At 43.8% G+C, this 19,536-nt stretch overlaps 1 protein-coding gene across 6 annotated transcripts in view; it reads right to left on the bottom strand.

Moving 5' to 3' along the window:
• Positions 1-19,536, bottom strand: part of WSCD2 (WSC domain containing 2) — a 142,620-nt gene that overhangs the window by 4,428 nt on the left and 118,656 nt on the right. For all 6 annotated transcript variants that reach the window (XM_003761087.3, XM_031948743.1, XM_031948738.1 and 3 more), the window contains 3 exons: positions 16,779-16,953; positions 13,935-14,099; positions 2,138-2,338 (listed from right to left, as the gene is read on the bottom strand). In XM_003761087.3, the coding sequence (XP_003761135.1) occupies positions 2,138-2,338; positions 13,935-14,099; positions 16,779-16,953 (541 nt within the window). The remainder of the gene's footprint in view (positions 1-2,137; positions 2,339-13,934; positions 14,100-16,778; positions 16,954-19,536) is intronic.

Here is a 19,536-nt window from a genome sequence, read left to right as displayed (position 1 = left end):
AGAGACCATAAGCTCCTTGAGCAAGGACTGCTTTTGTCTTCACACCCCTTGTGCCACTGAGTGACTGGCACATAGTAGGCCCTCAATAAATTCTTGTGATTAATTGATGGATTTTATCTATTCCAATATTTTCATTTTAGGGGGATGAAAGATAAGCAACAAACAGCAAATGTCAGAACCCAGACTTTCTGAGTCAAGTTTTTTCCTCCCATGTTCTGCAGCCCCAAAGTCTGGAGGTATTTAGGGAATTGAGACTTTGGCCCAAGAGTGGTGAGGGAGCACCTCATTGGTAATGATCTGGGGTAGGGGGAGACCATGAGCTTCCAGATGGGTCAGGTGACCTAAGAAAGCTAAAGAAACTTTCTTGGTCTAGGGTGTTTGTAACTTTGAAGTAGGTTCTGTAGGTAGAGATGAGAATAGAAATGTCCTTCTCTCCCCTGTTGGCAAAGACTTCAAAAAGAAGAAGGAACAATGGAGAGAAAGGGGGCATTGATGAACATACCCAGTCCAATGGTACTGGGTAGAGCCCTGGGCTGAAGGGCAGCTCTGTTATTAACTCTTACATCCCTGGCAGATGAGCAGCTAGAAGTTAGACCCAGAAAATGGTCCAACCCAAGATGGGCTGGGAGGAAAACTGGGCCCAACTTGGTTCAGGGAAGTTTAGAGCTTTTCTTTTGGCACGAGGCATCTTTGGACAGTCAAAAGTTATATTGAGGTTTGGGAGGAAGCCTGGCTTGGTCCTTCTTGGGAATGAGCTCCCCAAATAGAGGGGGTGCTTGGTGATGTTAGTTTAACAGTAAATTCTGATTACAAAAATTTAAGTGTGGAACAAAACAAAAAAGTGACTGGGGCAACCCTAAAGTTGTCCATTTCCATGGTCTGTCTGCTCTCTGAGGCATCAGCTGGTTCTTCCATTCTATATCTTGTTTCTTCTAGCTCAATATTTCCATGTTTTATATCTTAACACTCTGTGAATTAAGTATGGTGTAATATGGTTGGTCTGGCCCCAGCTAAAAACATTATGATCTATAGTCCCTTCCATACGCCTTAATGTTCTAAGACCCCTTCTACTTCTGAAATTCCTTGTTTTAAGGCTTCTACTCATCTCTGATATTCTGTGTTCTAATTTCCTCTCAAGTTCTGACATTGTCTGTTCTAAGATCCCTCCCAGCTCTGATAGCCCCTGTTCTAAAGTCCCTCCCAGCCCTGACATTCCCTGTTCTAAGACCCTTTCTAGCTCTGGAGTTCCTTGTTATAAGTTCCCTCTGTGCCCTACCACCCTCTGTTCTAAGACCCCTCCAGCCCTGACATTCTCTTTTCTTTGATTCTGTCCCAGCTTGAACATTTTGATTATTTTCAGGTCTCCCAGTTCTAACTATATATGTTCTATGCTCTCTGGGAGGACTTCTTAAGGCTTCATTATCAGGCTCTTGTTCTGGCTTCAATCACTAAAATTTAAAAGCCTCCCCCCTTCCACCCTCCGCTTGGGAGAAGAAGCGAACCCAATCGCCATCTTCCCTCTCTTTGTGCTCCCCTTCCCTGCTGGGGTGAGAATCGGGCAGGGAGCTGTCTGGGGTTATAGGACTCAGCAAACCGTCCCTTTAAAGACACAAGGAATGGAGGGAGCAGATGTTCAATGAAGCTAGAGATTTTTAACTCTTTCAAATGGCATCAATTTCATGGGAGCAATTTGTAAATTGCTATAATTAACAGCAGCCCGCAATATGCTTTGGAGCAGCCCCGCCGAGAAGGGGGTGACTTCGGAGCAGCTGGGAGCCGCTGGGGGAGGGTCTGCGAAAGGCTCCATCACCCACGGGGGCTCGAGGAGTTCGAGTGTCAGAAGCTGTGATCTGGCTCAGGGGAGAAAATCTGATAGGAAGATTTTCGAGGGAGGCTGTAAAAACGAGATTGCCTCGAAAAGACAGGATACACCCAAAAGGCTGTTAGTGAGTTTTTCATAGAAAGGACACTCTACCCCATTCTCTATTACTCTGTGCACTCCAGGGATATTGCAAGAACTACCCACTATCCCCAGAGTTCCCGCCCCCCCCCATACCCAACCTACTGAGCTAATTTTAGACCTGTGGGAAGGGGGATGGTCTGATCCTGGTAAGGTTGAGGTGCTCATGGTCCTTACCTTTGCCTTTCCAATGGGCCTGTGAGGCAAAACCAATATGGCCCCCGTACTTGCGGTTGAACTCCGCCATGAGAGCCTTGTAGGGATTTCTGATGAGCAAGATGGCCGCATCGAAGGCTTCAATCTCCTTCTGGCCACTCTCGTGCGTTTTGATGCAAATAGTTCTCCCACTCCGCCAGTGGTCCCTCTCACCCCTAAAACCTGTTCCCCCGGAAAAAAACAAAGAGGATCATTAATAGAGGGTCTAGAAAAGACTCCATCACCCACAGGAGGCTTGAGGAGCTTGCGTGTCAGAAGATGAGGTTTGGTTTAGGGGAGAAAATCTAATAGGAAGATTTTTGAGGGAGATTATAAAAATGAGATTGCTTTTAGGAGATAGAATACATCCAAGAGGGTATTATCAATGAGGGAAGTCCCCTTTAATGGATCCCAAGAGTATCCTCAACTGTCTTACATCCTCAGGAAGGAGGGGAATCTCTTCTCAACATTAAAGTTATAAAATGCTTTTCTACTCTTTATCCCACCCTCCTAAAAGGGAAGTCTGCTCATGTGACTCTCTAGTTTAACAATCTTCAATGGCTCCCTGGGATAAAATGTAAATCCCTGATGCCTTCTTTTTCCATTCTTGTCTCATATTATTCTCCTTCTCAGCCAGCCTGGCCTACTGGATGTACTCTTAAAAATATTCCATTGGGGCAGCTAGATGGTGCAATGGATAGAGCACTAGCCCTGAAGTTAGGAGGACCTGAGTTCAAATCTGACATCAAACACTCAACTCTTCCTAGCTATGTGACTCTGGGCAAGTCACTTAACCCCAATTGCCTCAGCAAAAAAAAAAAAATATTCCATCCTCCACTTCTCTGTCTTTATTCAAGCTGTACTTTTTTTCTGGCAAATTCCTTCTCCTCTCCTGTGCTTTTAACCTTCTTTCAGCTCATATTCTACCTTCTAGAGGAAACCAGATCCCCTCAGTTGTTGAGATGCTTTCTTGCTTCCTCAAATTTTCATCTATATAACAAACAATTTGCAGGTTGTTTTCTCTGATAGAATGTAACCTCCCTGAGGACAAGAATAATTTTGATTGTATCTTTGTATCTTTTGTATCTTTGTATCTTTATGCCGTGCATAAAGGAAGCCTTTGAGAAGGACTGGACAGAATTAGAACCATCACTTAATCAAATATTTATAAACAAATACATGGGAGCACTTATTTTATAGATAACTATTTCTAAGAATATTTACGAATGAAACAAATGTTAGTAAAACTCCTTTTCCATCCCAGGCAGATAGTGGAGGATAGAAGGGCCTAGTGATACGTGGGGTTACAAAGAGTTGGACACTGAGTGAACAACAAAAAGTACTAGGCATCATACTGGGCTTCAAGCATACAATGACAAAAGGACAGAGACTTTCTCTGCCCTTAAGGAACTAACATTTTGTTGCCGCATATATTTCCATATGTAAAAATTAAATACAAATTTCAAGATCATTTTTATTTTATTTTTTTGAGAGCAGAGACATTTACTAGCAGCTGGAAAGATTTGGAAAGGTTTCATGTAAGAGATGGTGCTGAAGCTCAGTCTTGAAGGAAAGGAATGATGCTAAGAGGTGGAGGGGAACAGGGAAGGCATTCCAGGCATGGGGGTGGCAGGGGCAAAGGCATGGAGATGGGAAATGGGGTATCCTGTGTGAAGTGGGTAATGGCAAATGGGGTTTTTGAGTTTTATGGTTGAGGTTTCATGACATGTACATGGTCATTGTACATGTACATTGGTGAGGACATAGCAAAGACTTGCACCTTTGGCTCCCTCTGGCTCCAGGAATGAGATAGTTTCCACACTGCCATAGGTGGCCTCGTGGTTCATGAATTTTGGTCTGTCACCGTTCTTAAGCTGGACCCCTTAAGGATGCCAACACTGAAGTCACCAATGTCCCCAGACCCACCGAGCTCCAGCCTGGGCTCACGATGGAGGCATGAAATGGTCTGGCTTAGCTTGGGGGCATGAGGGGAAGACATCATCTTCATCTAGTTTGCTTCTGTGGTGGATTCTATCATTAAAGGCCAGGGAAGTAGCCTGACACAGGGGGAAGGGCCAGACCTGCTGTCACTTTACCTTTGGGTCTCAGTTTCCTAATCTGCAAAATGAGTAAGTTACTTATAATGTTCCTCATTGTTCTGACATCTTTTGTTCTAAGACTCCTCCAGCCTTGCTATCCCCTATTCTAAGCCCCCTTCCAGTTCTGACATCCCCTGTTCTAAAGCCCTTCCCAACTCTGATATTCCTTGTTCCTAAGCCCTCTCCCAGCTCTGACATCCCCTGTTCTAAGTCCCCTCCCACCCTGACATTTCCTGTTCTAAGCCTCCTTCCAGCTCTGACATCCCCTGTTTTAAGGCCCCTCTGCTGATATTCCCTGTACTAAGCCCCTTCCCAGTTCTGACATTCCCTCTTCTAAAGCCCCTCCCAGCTCTGACATTCCTTTTTTTAAGAACCCTCCCAAGCCTGACATCCCCTGTTCTAAAGCCTTTGTCAGCCCTGATATCATCCCCTGTTCTAAGCCCCTTCCCAGCTCTGACATCCCCTGTTCTAAGGCCCCTCCCAGCTCTGACATTTTCAGATTCTGTGTTACATACACAGACAGCTCCATGAATGGACATTTCCTCCCTGTGCTTTGTGTGCCAAGATATACTGCTTATCCTCAGGGTTACATGGTCTGGCAAGCAGGGAGGGAGACAAACAATCGTCCCTGTCCATTTCTCTTCTGGTCCTGCTGGGGTCGGGATTGACATCTCATCACTAACCCCCTTGGGCCGGCAGTGCTGGGAGAAAAAAGAGAGGAGGACAGAATCCCCTGCCTCCCACAGACTGAGCCCCAGTAAAACTGGATGTCGGGGAGCCAGTTCTTTCGCATCAAGCCTGTGGGCTCTGCTCGGTTTCCTTCCTGCATAAAAGGGAAACCAACTAAAGCTTTGTATTTCTGGTTATTAACATGCCTGAGGAGGAAGACAGAGGTGATAACTTTTTTTAAGGCAAGGGGAAAGTGGGACGTGGGAGGGGGCTCTGTATTACCCAGCCTGGGGGTCCTAACTCTGCCCCTTCAAAGCTGGGTGACTTTGGCAAGTTACAGGAGTAAACAGCCAGGAACACCTTAGACACCAGGCAAAACGTCCAGTTCAAAATCCTTCTCTTACATCTTCAATCAATGCCACAGACATTTATTAAACACCTCCTGCATCTAGGGGGTGCCATAGTGCATAGAGCACAGGTCATAGAATAAGAAGACTTTGTCTTTCTGAGTTCAATCCCAGCCTCAGACATGTATTAGCTGGGCAAGTCACTTCACCCTGTCTGCCTTAGTTTCCTCATCTGTAAAATGAACTGAAGAAGGAAATGATAAACCACTCCAGAATCTTTACCAAGAAGACCCCAAATGGGCTCACAAAGAGTCAGACATGACTGAAAATGGCTGAACAACATGACCAGAGAATCCCAGTTTTGGAAGGAAGCTCATCTACCCCGACTCATACATGAATAGAATCCTCTTTAGCCTGGATCTGGATCTGAGAAGGGCTCATTCCATATTCCTTTGCCAGAAGCGTCTTAGGTGATGGGGAGCTCACTACTTCCCAAGGATCTCTATGATAGTTTTTATTTCCCTCTTTGTGAGGACCTCCCCCCATTGCTCCTGGCCTTTCCCTCTGGGGACAAACAGGACAAGCTTTGCCCCTCCTCCAAGTGGCAGCCCCGGATGTACTCAAAGACCCAGCTCTCACATTCTCCCTGCATTTTTTCTTCTCTATATTCTCATCCCTCCATCCCCTCTCACGTGCCATGTGCTTGAGGTGCCCCCCCAGCCATGCTGGCTGTCCTTCCCTCCATAGTTTATCCTTGTTCTTCCTGAAATATGCTGCCTGGAAAGGATTCAGTATCCCAGTTGCCCCATGGGATTAGGGGCATTGCTTTGAGCCAGGGGCCCAGTGCAACAATCCTGACAATGGGGCCAGGCTTGATAAGCAGAAGGCCTTGGATCAGATTTTCTGCCTCTCTGCCTAGGGCTTTGATGCTGTTTGTAATTCTGGCTGCAGCAGTGGGGCTGGCTTTGACATCACTGTTTCCTTGCCACTGCTGTCCCTCCAGGAGTTTTGGAGGCAGAAAAATGGTGTTTGTTCCTAGCATGATATTAATGTAGTAAATTACTCTTGTGTGTCAGTTAGGGTGAAAGAAAGCCAGCTCCCAGGCTCTTCCAGATCATGGCAGGAGGAATTCTGTTATTCACCCAGCAGCCTGCAAGAGGTCCTTCCCATCTCTCCTTGGGAACCTGCCCAGTGGGCATCTTGTTCTGCTGAGACCTTGGTCGTGATAGAACTAATATCTTAGCTTGGGATTCAGTGTCATATTCATAAGTGAGGGAGAAAAAGAGAGAGAGGAAAGAGAAGAAGGGAAGACAGAATGAGAAAGGGGTAGAAAAGAAAGAAGTGAGCGAGGAAATGAAAGAGGGGAAGGAAGAAAGAAGGAATGGTGAAGGGCAGAAGAGGGGAGAAGGTGAGAAGAGAGACAAAGGAAGAGTAAGGTGAGAAAAAGGAAAGAACAAACAAGAAAAATGTCAAGGAAGGGAAGGTAGAGAGATTAGAAAGAGGGAAGATGAAGAGGGGACTGAGGAAAGAGAAAATAGATTGAAAGTGATACAGAGGGAATAGAGCCTCTCTCCCCTCCCCTTCCTTCCTTTTCCCTTTCCCTCCTCTCCTCTCCTCTTTCCTCTTTTTTTCCTTCCCTTCCCCTCTTCTCTTCTCCTCTCTCCTCTTCTTTCCTCTCTCTGGGAAGACCCCCAAAAGACTTCCTTTCCTCCAATATCCTTTCTTTTCCTCTCCACTGCCCTTCTCCCTCTCCCCTTTACCTTCTTTTCTTTCTTATTTCCTTCCCTCTATACTTTCTTCTCTCCTCTGTCTTTCACCTGTCTTCTTTCTAGCTCTTCTCTCTCTGTCTTACTTTTTCTGTTTCTCTTTCTCTCAGAAAGATGGAGAGAATAGAGATAAAGGGGGGGGGAGAGTAGAAGGGGGAGATGGCAAGTACAGACTCTTATCTCCATTAAGTGGATATGTGTATTACTAAACAATAAAAAATTGTGGGACCTGCTTCTACTCTCTGACCTTTCATTAACTTTCTATGTAACTCTTGACCAAGTGATTTCTCCATTCTTGACCATGATTTCTTCATCTTCATAACAAAAGAGTGAAACTAGGTTACTTCCACGAGAATTCTTCCTCTATAACACAATGTCAGCCCCAGCAAATTGGTTCTTTAGGCCTCTTCCTAGCCTATCAATCACCCCCCAAACCAGGCTCCCCTGCTTTCCACCTCTGGCTGAATAATACCCAAATCCATTCCACCATTCCCCAAAGAACATGATTGCCAGGGGTCATATACGACTTCCCTCCTTCTTCCTGTAGTTTCCTAAACCAAAGCACCTTTCCCTGGCCATCATTCCCCTCTCTGGACTGCTTTCCTCAATTAGGACCCAAACTCTTGGCACTCATGGGAACTAGCTCAGTTTTCTTTGTTTATGTTCATAGAGTTTCTGGGTTTGTTTTGGCAGGTATATGCTTAGCTATTTTATACTGTCTAGTTATTTTAAATGGTTTAAAACAATATTGAATGATATTGCTGACACAGGATCGTTTCTCTGCTTTTCACTTTTCATTAAATCTATTTTCACTTTAACTTTGTCTGAGATCATGATTACTATCCCTGCTCTTTTGCATAATAAATTCTGCTCTTACCCTTTATTGTATTTTTAGGTATATCTCTCATTTTTGTAATGTTTCCTGAAAACATAGAGTCGAATTCAAAATTGCAATCTGCTGTCGATGTCTTTTATGGGCAAATTTGTCTCAATTTTCTTTGAATCCCCGATGCTTAAGACAGTACCGAGCACATAGTAAGAACTTAATAGTTTTTTTGTTCATTAACTCATCATTGATTCAGAAGTTCCTTTCAGGTCTAGCCTTCCATACTTACCATTGTAGAAGGCAGAAGGAGGAGGGATAAGCATTTAGTTAACACCACATATCTAGGTGCATGCGTGCATGTGTGTGTGTGTGTGTGTGTGTGTGTGTGTGTGTGTATACACACACAATGTGTATACACATTCAGTATATATATATATATACATGTAAGCATATCTACATGTATGTATGCATATGTACATTCTCTCTTTCTCTCTCTCTCTCTCTCTCTCTCTCTCTCTCTCTCTCTCTCTTTCTTTCTCTCTCTCTCTACCATGCTAAGTACTTTACAAATATTATCTTATTTGATCCTTGAAAAAGATCCCCTAGGAATGGGGTCAACAAGGTTCTGAAGAGAGAAGGATGAGGAGAGAGGGAATATGTCTCATCCATTCCCTGGCACGTCCTGACAAGACCACAGGTTCCAGAATGAAAAGGGAACAATAAACATGACAGTGGAACAAGATGTCCCCAAAGCAAGAGGGGACAGGTGGCGGCCTGAGCTTTCTGGGCATTGGCCCTGCCTCCCAAGTTTGGCACACCCTGTGCAGTACCAGTTGTCTGGTGTCTAGCCCTGGCTCAAGCTAGTTTCCAGCAAGGTTCTGTCTACAGTGAGCTTGCCTTAGCAAAGGTTCAGAGATAGATTTGGAAGGGATCTCCTTCGCCTTATTTTATACATGAGGAAACTGAGGTCCAGACAATTAAAATTGCTTGTCCAAGCTTGTCCAAGCAATAGGCAATGGCGGAATTTGGATCCAAGCATTTTATGGGGAAGAGGGAGTAGGTTTGTTCTGTTTGACCCTAGGAAAGCAGGAAAAATGGAATTTTGACTCTCCATCAGGAGACATTAACAATCAGTGACCCTCTCTACAGCGTGGTTTGCATTATGGAGCAGCAAATTGACTATCACAGGAAGTAACTAGGCAAAAGCAGAATGTCAGAATCTCCTAGAGAGAATTCATACAAAGGCTTAACTTAGCTCCAGAGTTTGAGGATTTGGATTTGAATCCACTTCAGATGCTCCTTCGAACACCCTGCCTGTGATGACCGCGTTAGCATCCAGGATACCTCAGAATCAGCCAGAGTCAGAATAAGCAAAAGTCCTTAGTCTTTATTCTTGGTCTTTAGAGGTAGAAGTGAAGGGGAAAGAAGCAGGATCTCTGCAATCTCCTTCTTCCTCCTCTACCTCCAAAGTGACTCTGGCTAGTCTTACTCTACCCCCTAATCCCTCTTACAATCCTCTATATACACCAATTATCAAGCCAGCACAGGATAGTGGGAAGGGCCATTTTCCAAGCATATGCCCATAGAGTATTGTCCAATCGGTAGTTAGCCTCAAGTGCTCTGCTGTCCTGACCTCAGTGCATCCACTCAAGAGTTTCAGCCCTTTACACCTGCCCCTCACTTTTGCCTCTTGGCTTCCTTCAAGACTCATCTCAAACCCCACCTTCTCCAGGAGACCTATGCCAATGCCTCCAGCAAATACAGCTTCCCTTCTGAGATGATGTCCCATCCCCTCCAGAATAGTCTCGTACAGATGCACATACCTAATCTATATCAGATTGCTTACCATATTAGGGAGCGGGAGGGGAAAAATAGAATTGAAAACTCAAAACTTAAAAAAACCCAACTAATATTAAAAACTATTTTATATTTAATTGGGGGAAATAAAATAATTAAAATTATATAAAGATTAAAAAGAAATAAGACAAAAAATCCTATTTTTGTTCTTAAAAAGTCTTCTACATACAGATGTCTCATGTCACCTCCCCAGTTAGGATATAAGCTCCTTGAAAACAGCTACTAGTTTTTTTAACTTTTCTTTGAATGCCTATATAATTTTTAAGAGATGTTTAGTCTGTTCTCTAAGTCTCAAAATCACAAATCAATTGAGATCATAGACCAGCACTGAAAGGATCCTCAAAGACCATCTCATTCCACCTCCTCATCACTGGCTGAAGGGACGTGGCACTTCAAAATTAACATGACCAAAACAAAACTTATTACCTTCTTCTCCAAACGCACCCTGGACAGCTAGGTGGCACCACAGTGAATAAAGCATTGACTCTTAAGTCAGGTAGACCTGAGTTCAAATTTGACTTGGAAGCACTTACTAGCTGTGTGACCCTGAACAAGTGACTTCACCCTATTTACCTCAGTTTCCTCATCTGTAAAATGAGCTGGAGAAAGAAACAGCAAATCACTCTAGTATCTTTGCCAAGAAAACTCCAAATGGGATCATGAAGAATCAGCCACGACTACAAAAATGACTGAATACAGCAATAAACCCACCCATCTTCTGAAAATCCCTAGTTCTTGAGGGCACCACCATCCTCTCAGTCTCCTGGGCTCCCAACCTCAGTAACATCCTTGAGTTCCTAACTCACACTCACCCTCATTTAGGCAATTTGTTCTTAAACAAGTGACTATTTCTTCCTTTAGAATCTCTATGTCTCCTTCTCACTCACACAACCACTCCCCTAATTTACACACTCTTCCTAAGTTAATGCAGCCTTCCACTGGGCCTCCTTGCCTCAAGCCTCTTTCCACTACCACCCATATTCAGCTGATATGATGGTTTTCCCTCCTTGTCAAAATTCTATACCAGACAGAGGGGCAAAAATTGATTTCTCCTGTCAGTCCGTTCTCTGCCAAACCCGTGTCACAAAGTGCTTGCTGCTGGTAGGGGATTCATGGAATAGAGGGGGTTGACATCTGGGCCCAAGAGCGAATCCTACATCAGAGGCCATAAATCCCGGTTGAGGATATAGGATACTCAGGTCCAGACACTGGAAGGAGGGATGGTTCTACAATCAGGGGCTCCTATTTTCCTTACTGCAAGTAGGGCTCAAGGAGAAAAAGCAAAAACGTCATCGGAGTGATACCCTGACAAACCAATTTTCATTGTCCTCTGTCTACTCAAACTTTGTGTAAACATGTGATTTTGTGAGCGTTATTTTTAGTAATATAAAATCCCTACCCAGGCTTTCTAATTGTACTCATTAGAGACAGCATAGTAGAGTGTGGGCAAATCACTTAACCCGAGTTTTAGTTTCTTTTCTTTCCATATTATTCATGTTGTGAAAAAAGAATCAGAACAAAAAGGAGAAAACATGAGAAAGAGAAGACAAAAAAACAAATTGAAAAAAGTGAAAATAGTATGTTTCAGTCTGTATTCAGAGCTCATAATTCTTTCTCTGGATGTGTGCATTTTCCATCACAAATCCTTTGGGATTGTCTTGGATCTCTGTTTTGCTGAGAATAGCTAAGTTGTTCACAGTTGATCATCACACAATGTAGCTGTTACTGTGTACAGTGTTCTCCTGGTTCTGCTCATTTCACTTTGCATCATTTCATGTAAATCCTCCCCGGTTTTTCTGAAATCCATCAGCTCTTCACTTCTTATAGAACAATAGTATCCCATTACATTCACGTTTTAGTTTCTTCATCTATAAAATGGAGGTGATGATAATAACACTTACCTCACCAGGTTGTTCTAAGGATCCAATGAGATAATATGCAGAACATGTTTTGTAAACATGAAATTTCAACTGGGAACCTTGCCATTCTTGCTCCTTAGCACAAACCAAGCACTGGGTTTACAGTCAACAAAAGAATCACTGGGGACGAGGAAGATGCACCAAGTCTGCCCTCAGAGAACATGGAATCTAAGAGTAATAATGATTTGTCACATCTCCATACACTCTACAGCACTATGTGTTTGAAGGTATTGTTGATGTTATTATCATTATTACATTGACAACTCTTCTCCATTTTCTGCTATTGTGTAGAAAGCCATTTGCTACTCTTAAAGCACCAAAGAAATAAGAATTGGGAATGTTTTTAGAGTTTTTATTGCAATCTGATGAGAATAAAAATAATGATGACTCCACCACTGACCTCCTGGATCCACTAACAATTAATATTGATATGGTTAAAATTTGCAAAGCACTGTTAAATTTATTATTTTATCTGAGCCTCATGGATCCTGTGAGGTAACTAAAGATAGGAAATGGATCTCTAATTTCCTTGTTATAAAGAACTTCCAAGTGAGGAAACTCCCATTACTGAGGCAGATTACAGTCTTCTCAGTGACTTTTTGAGTCTCACAGAGTAGCCTAAAATGCTAAGCCCAATTACCAGACCAAATCTCATGGCCATTATGTGTCAGGGGCAGGACTTGAACGCTGTTCTTCAGGAGAACTTTCTATTCACTGCTGCCTCTCCTAAGGTAGTGACTATGGGTGTGAAGACCGAGTTAGCACTCTGGATGCCTTAGAATCAGCTGGAGTCAGGATAAGCAAAAGTCCTTGATCTTTATTCTTGGTCTTTAGGGGTGGAAGTGAATTGAATGGATGCAGAATCTCCACGACCTCTCTTCGTCTCCTGCCCAAAAGTGATTCTAGCTAGTCTTACTCCAACCCCTAGTCTCTCCTACAATTCTCTGTATACACTAATTATTGAGCCAGCACAGAATAGTGGGAAGGGCCATTTTCCAAGCATATACTAACAGAGTATTGTCCAATCGGTAATTAGCCCTAAGTGCTTGGTGGTCTGACCTCAGTGCATCAACTCAAGAGTTTCAGCCCTTTACATATGGGCATTGTTATCACCAGTTCTAGTTTTCTCCCTCCCCTTTCCTCAACCTGTGATTTTATTGTAGAGAACCCCCAGTGAGGAAATTCCCTCTGCCAACCAATTGCCCTGCAGCTAACTTATAGTCTTGGAGGGTTGTCTGTGGTACCAAGAATAAAGTGATTTTCCCAGAGCCAAACAGCCAGTGTGTGGTTCAATACCATGTTGCTTATTCCCATCAATTTATAGATGAGAAGATCAAAGTTCAGAGAAGTGAGTGGGTATTTCTGTAGTCTCACAGCTCATAAATGGAGTAGAGTTACAGATCCCGCTCCTCCAGCACTCTAGCCACTAAAGGCAGTCTGCTTCTATCTGTGCTGAGAAAATATGATAATAGATGGAAAGTAGATTGTGACTCTAAGAGTAAGCAACTTGAAGAATAGCTAATGGCTTTCCATGTGATATTGGGAGGTGGAAGGGAGGAAGTTGCAGTTGTAATGATGATGATAACATCAACAACAACTGCAAACACATAGTGCTGTAGAGTGTATGGAGATATGAAAAATCATTATTCTTAAGATTTCATGCCCCCTGGGGGCAGACGTGGTGCATCTTCCTCATCCCCAGTGGTTCCTTTGTTGACTGTAAACAGCCAGTGCTTGGTCTGTGCTAAGGACCAAGAGTGGCAAGGTTCCTGTAGAGGGCTGGAACTCTGGAGAAGTGTCCTTGAAACAAGGACACTTACAACAAGGTGTTAACTCAGTGTAATCGATGAGATGATGGTTCTCTAGTTCATATACACTTAGTACTTAGCATGTGATGTCATGGTTCTGTAGTTCACACATACTCAGTATGCTGTAATGATGTAATTGTAATAGGGTATTTAAAGGCTGAGAGAACTAGGTACAGAGTCAGTCAGTCAGACAACAGACTGTGAAGGAGACAATAAAGACTCTAGACTCTATTCCTGACCATTCTCGTGAGGTCTATCCTGCTGAGACCAAGGCCTGTCTGGAAGACCTCCAGAAACCTAGCTCGGACATTACAGGTTTCCAGTTGAAATTTCATGCCTTCCAAGCAATATCTCAAACTTTTCCTTGACCTTATCCCCACCTCCATCAACGTGGTCTTCTTCTTACCTCGACCCTCCTTTTCATATTTTGTCTCCCTTCCCTACTATTCTCAAACTTCCCAAAAGCTTTTCTCAATGGCCACTCTCACCTTTGTTGTAGAGGGAGCCATCAAAATAGTAGCTACCCGTGTAGAAACCAGTGGCAAGTTCAATGAGGTGCCGGGCCCATGTATTGCCTGCACCTGGGAAACTGGCCAGGGCGATGAGCTCTTTGGACTGTCCCGGGAGGAACCGCCTGTCCATGCAGCGATTATCTGCAAACAGAGCAAAGGCAAAGACTTGGGTTAGTGTTGAGGGGGTAGTATACGTGTGGAGGGAGTTGATACTGAAGACCTGGGTGGCGAGATTGGGAGGTTACCGAACACTGGATCTTTGAAAGCAGATGGTCCATTCTTTGGAGAGAAGGGGAGAGGACATTAAATGAGGAGTTAAGAGAGTTGGGTTATTCTAGTCCTGGAATGGCAGCAGATTAAAAATGTCACATTGGACAAGACACTTCACCTCATTGAGATTGTTGCCTAGGCTACCAAAGGAAGAGGTTGGCATAGGTGATCTTTAAGTTCCGTTATGATTCGGAGATACTTCTATGTTCTAAAATTACTCCCAGCTCTGATATTCACTGTTCTATGTCCCTCCCAACCCCAACATCCCCTGTTCTGAGATCCCTTCCAGCTCTGACATCCCCTGTTCTAAAGCTCCTCTCCCTTCTGACATTCTACCTTATAAGGTCTATGAAGATACTTGGGTGGATCCACTATCAGAAAAGGGGAAAGAAAGAAAAAGACTTTGTAAGCGGCCCCAAGGGGACCCATGGGAAGGTTAAGAAAAGGCAGCCAAGAAGAGAAAACAAAGATATGCTTCCTCCTCCACAGCTGTCGGTGACAGGTAAGCCAAACCCTTGCCAAGCCTGGCTGGCTCCTCTGTATAAAAGGAGGGAGGAGAGAGAGCTTCAGGCTGGGACAGGCTGTACAGCATGGCACACCTGGGGTCATGAGGAATAGGAAGGCAAGAGGAAGGCCGTCGGACATCTGGTAAACACAGGCATGGGCTGGCCGTGACCCAGTGTCTTACTGTGTGAGTCTGTGAACCAATAAAAATCTGGTTCTTGTCCGGCTTTTGCCATCAATTAGCTATGAGACCTTGGGCAAATGATTGTAATCTTTCTGTACTTCATCTCCTCATCTGTAAAATGGGTATCATTCATCCCACTCGGCCCACCTTATGCATCCAATGAAAGTAAAAGTCCCCTGGCAAAGATGGGCCTGGAAATATAATCAGGTTACAGGCTAATAAACTTTCATTGGAGGCTTTGTGTCTATGTAATCAGACCGTATACAAGGCTCTGACTAGATGACTTCAGAAATCCCTTCTATGTTCTCTTGGGATAATATTCTTATTGCGATTTCATGGTGTGTGCAATGTCTGATTTGGAAGTAGAGCTCCTTTTCTAACGCAGATGGGAATTTGTGGGGCAGTTTATAGTCTAAGAGAGCTGTTCGCTGAGAGGTTAAATGAATTGTGGGTAAGTGTGAACCGTCCTCTGACCTGCCGCTACATCATCAGCTTCTGGAACTTTTCCAGACTCTCTAAAATTGAGCCCTTTTCAATGTGTCATTTCAATGTGAGCTCCGTGGAAAATAGGGACTCTTCTCCTATTATTGTTGAGCCTTTCTTCATTCATGGCTGACGTTTTATGACCCCATTTGGGTTTTTTTGGCAGAGATACTGGAGTAGTTTGCCTTTTCCTTCTCCAGTTCATTATACAAATAAGGAAATGGAGGCAAGCAGGGTTAGGAGATCTGCCCAGGGAGACATAAGTAGGAAGTGTCTGAGGCTGAATTTGAACTCAGACCTTTCTCACTCCAAGTCTAATACTCAGTGCATCATCCAGCTGGATATAGTGAGAGCTTAATAAATGCTTCTTTATTCATTCATTCTTAGTCGTCTAGCTGGTTTGTCTGGGATAGGATTCCAGGGGAAGGAACTCCAGTGGCTGTCGAGCCACCTCATTTTGATAATGAAGAAACTGAGAACTAGAGAGTTGAAAGACTTGGTGAATTAAGAATCAGATGAATCAGAACCCAGATCCTCTGACCCAGATACAGTGACCTTTCTATTTCCTGTGTGTGTGAAGTAAGCTTTAAGGTGGATCTCTATCCGCTGTACCACACAGTCCCTTTTCATTATTTAATGTTGTTATTGTCATTCTATCCCCAAATATTTGCAGATATCTGGGGCAGAACTGAGATGCAAACAGAGAAACTGAGGCACAGTGACAAGACAAGTTCTCTAGCAATGAGATCTGTCCCAAAGTAGAATGGTTTGCCTTGGGAGGTAGTGAGTTCCCTGTCATAGAATATAATTCAGTTTCACAAGCAAAACTACTGTGTAGCAGGCACCTGAAATAAAGAAACAAAAAAAGGAAACAGTCTCTGCCCTCAAGGAGTTTATATTCTACTGGGAGTGAAGTGTGTGGATAAAGAACGAGGTAAGTGTGGGATAAGTAAATACAAATTATTAGGAAGTATATACAATGTAATTTGGTGCCTGGGAAAGAGACAGAGGGAACAGGCATTATTAAGCTTATACAATTAAATTCGCCAAGCTCTGTGCTAAGTAAGTCCTCTACAAATATGATCTTGGGGCAGTCAGGTGGTGCAGTGGATAGAGCACCAGCCCTGAAGTCAGGAGGACCTGAGTTCAAATCTGATCTCAGACACTTAACACTTCCTAGCTATGTGAACCTGGGCAAATCACTTAACCCCAATTGTCTCAGCAAAAAGTTAAATAAATATAAATATGGTCTCATTTGACCCATGAGGCCAGGGTGATGTGGGCAAGCTTGCTTAGCCCAGGCTCCATGATACTTGTTGCATGCTGGCCTAGGAAGAAAGGAGGGGCCCCGACTTTTGAGAGAGAGAAGCCAGACCTACCTTGTACTTGGGTCTGGTACACGATGAAATAATTGGCCGTCCCACAGCTCTCGTACTCTTCGCCGCCGCATTTCTGGGCACAGAGCTGCTCGTCTTCCTGATCATGAAGGCGGAAGCGAGTATTGGGGAAGCCACAGTGGCAGGCCTTTCCTCCCAGAGCTGCCAGGGGGTACTCCTGGGGGAGGGAAGAGCATCCGTGAAGGCTGGCTTGACTCTTGGACACAGCAGCATAGTCAGTGGTGGTTAGCCTCAGGTCAGCAGGACACGGCGATGGTCAACCTTGGTTCTTCCTGGTCTTCCCATAACCAAGCAGAACCTGGATTCCAAACTTCCCCCCCTCCCCAGATACTTTTGGCTATTTTAACTTTTCTGGATCTCAACTTCCTCATCTATGGAATGGTCACCAGTACTCATAGTAGTCCTCGCCATGAGGCTAGTGTGGGTCTCCATGAGATAATGTACCAGGAGTAGTTTGCAAATCCTAATGTAAATGCCATTATTATTACTGTCATCATTTTTATTTTTATTATTATTACTGTCATCTTGTTTGAGGGAGTATAAGCTGCTCCCTTGTCTAGCTTTAATAGCTTAAAACTGAACTAAAATTTTGAGGACATCACCTAATGTTTTGGGGATTTGGGGAGACATAGAAGGATATAACTTTTCTGTGGCTGAATAAAAGTATTAGAATCTAAGTTCATTTTTATAGGCTCATCCCTTATTATTGTAATTTTACATTATGTATAATTTAATTTAACAGTTATTAAAATAACAAATAGTAGTAGTAATAGGAATTAATAGGAATTGGAATAGTAACAATGAGGCAGCCTCATTTCCTCCCTTCCTTCGTTCTCTTCCTCCCTCCTTGCTTCTTTCTTTTTTTCTCTTTCCTCCCTATCTTCCTCTCTCCCTTCCTTCCTTCTCTTTCTCGTCCCTCCCTTCCTTCTTTCCTTCCTTCCCTTTCTCCCCTCTCTTCCTTCCTTCCCTCCCTTCCTTCCTTCCTTTCCTTTCTTTCCTCCCTTCCTTCCTTCCTTCCTTCCTTCCTTCCTTCCTTCCTTCCTTCCTTCCTTCCTTCCTTCCTTCCTTTCTCCCTTTTTCTTTTCTTCTTCCCTCTCTCCTTTCCCTCTTCATTCTTTCCCACATATTCATATACACATACATACATCTGCTACTCCATTCTTCTTCCCAACAGCAGCCGAATAATGTGTGAATTTGTCACTGGGAGGCGGGTCGCTAAAAGCCTGGGGACTGCATCTTCCGTGACCTCATTTGGTATTTTAAAGCATAGAGTTATGAGGGAACATTCTGGGACTGACAGGCAATTTTGCAGCCAGGCCTCAGTGGTGGCAGGTTAATCAGGGGTCCCACTTTATTTACACCTTGATCAGTCAGCCTCCAGAGGGAGCAGCCACACTACCTGGAATTGGGTGCCCAGTCACGGCTCAGATTTAATTGCTGAGGACAGGCAGGCAGGGTGACATCTCTGGATGCTTGTGGCTGTTCTTTTATGGGGAGAGCCCAGTCTCAGAGGAAGCAGAGCTTAATGGATAGTGACGGACTCAGAGCCGGGAGAATGAACCTGACTTTGACACTTACTAGTTGGGTGAACTTGGGCAAGGAGTTGTACATCTGAACCTCAGTTTCCCCATCTGTAAAGTGGAGATAGTGATGATTTTAGTAGCTATCTCCTGCAGTTATTGTGAGTTCAAACAATCTAATGGGTACAAAGCAACCAGCAAATATTAAAGTATAATATCAGCTTTTTATTTTTTGTTTTTAATTTGGAAAGCATGTTGTAGTGATGAACTTTACAGCAGGGAGACAGGTTCGAATCTCACCTTGGACCTTTGTTAACTGTGTGACTATATATCACTTAACCTCAGAGATAATAATTATCTGTAGATTCAAGAGCAAAGGATCGTCATGAGAGTCAAATGAGATCACATATATAAAGTGTTCTGAAAGCCTTAGAGCACTAGAGAAAGACTTGTCAAGATCAATTCATCTTGAAGCTTCTTTCTAGCTCTAAGGTCTATGATCCTTTGACCCCAATGCTCTAAGGGCTCCATGCATTTTTCCAAGCTTTGCCCTATGCCTGGAATGCCCTCCCTCCCTTTCTGTGTCAATTGAATTCCTACTCATCCTTTAAAGTCCAGCTGAAGAGCAATGACTTTCCCCCTCAGCCCTCGCAGAGCACCATATTTTATAGCTCTCTTCAAAGAACTTCTCATGGAATAATCTATTCTAGCCACATGCAGTGGTGTCTCATTCCTCTACCACATTATAATTTCTAAGGCAGGGATCATGTCTTTTTTCCTAAACTGTCTATCTCCCCTAGGGCCCAGCACAATGTTCTACACATAGTTAGTGCCTAAAAAATGTTCATTATATTTTGCTGCATTTCTTTGCCCAGGCAGGTGGGAATCATTGTCTTGCCTATACTGGCTGCTGCTAATGGGCTGATGGATTCTCAATCTCATGGCCAAAAGGCTGGAGAGAGCTTCATGGGAGTGGGAGGGGAGGGTGGGGAAGAAAGCACTTTAGATTTAGGGGAGGTGGGGGAATCTGAGTTCACTTATTAACCATGCCACAAAGTCACTTTGTGACCATGGGCAAGTCACTTCAGCTCTGAGATAATGGGCATTATAATACTGTGGCCCACCTCATGGGAGAGTTTCGATGAGATGATAACACCTGGGCACCATCTTTTCTCCCCTCATACCTTGAATATTCTACATTTCACCTGCTGAGGTTAGAT

This window comes from Sarcophilus harrisii, chromosome 1, assembly GCF_902635505.1.
Source record: "Sarcophilus harrisii chromosome 1, mSarHar1.11, whole genome shotgun sequence".
NCBI classification, from domain to species: Eukaryota; Metazoa; Chordata; class Mammalia; order Dasyuromorphia; family Dasyuridae; genus Sarcophilus; species Sarcophilus harrisii.
Note: the sequence above shows the minus strand (reverse complement) of the source record. Positions and strands in the feature narration are given on the sequence as shown.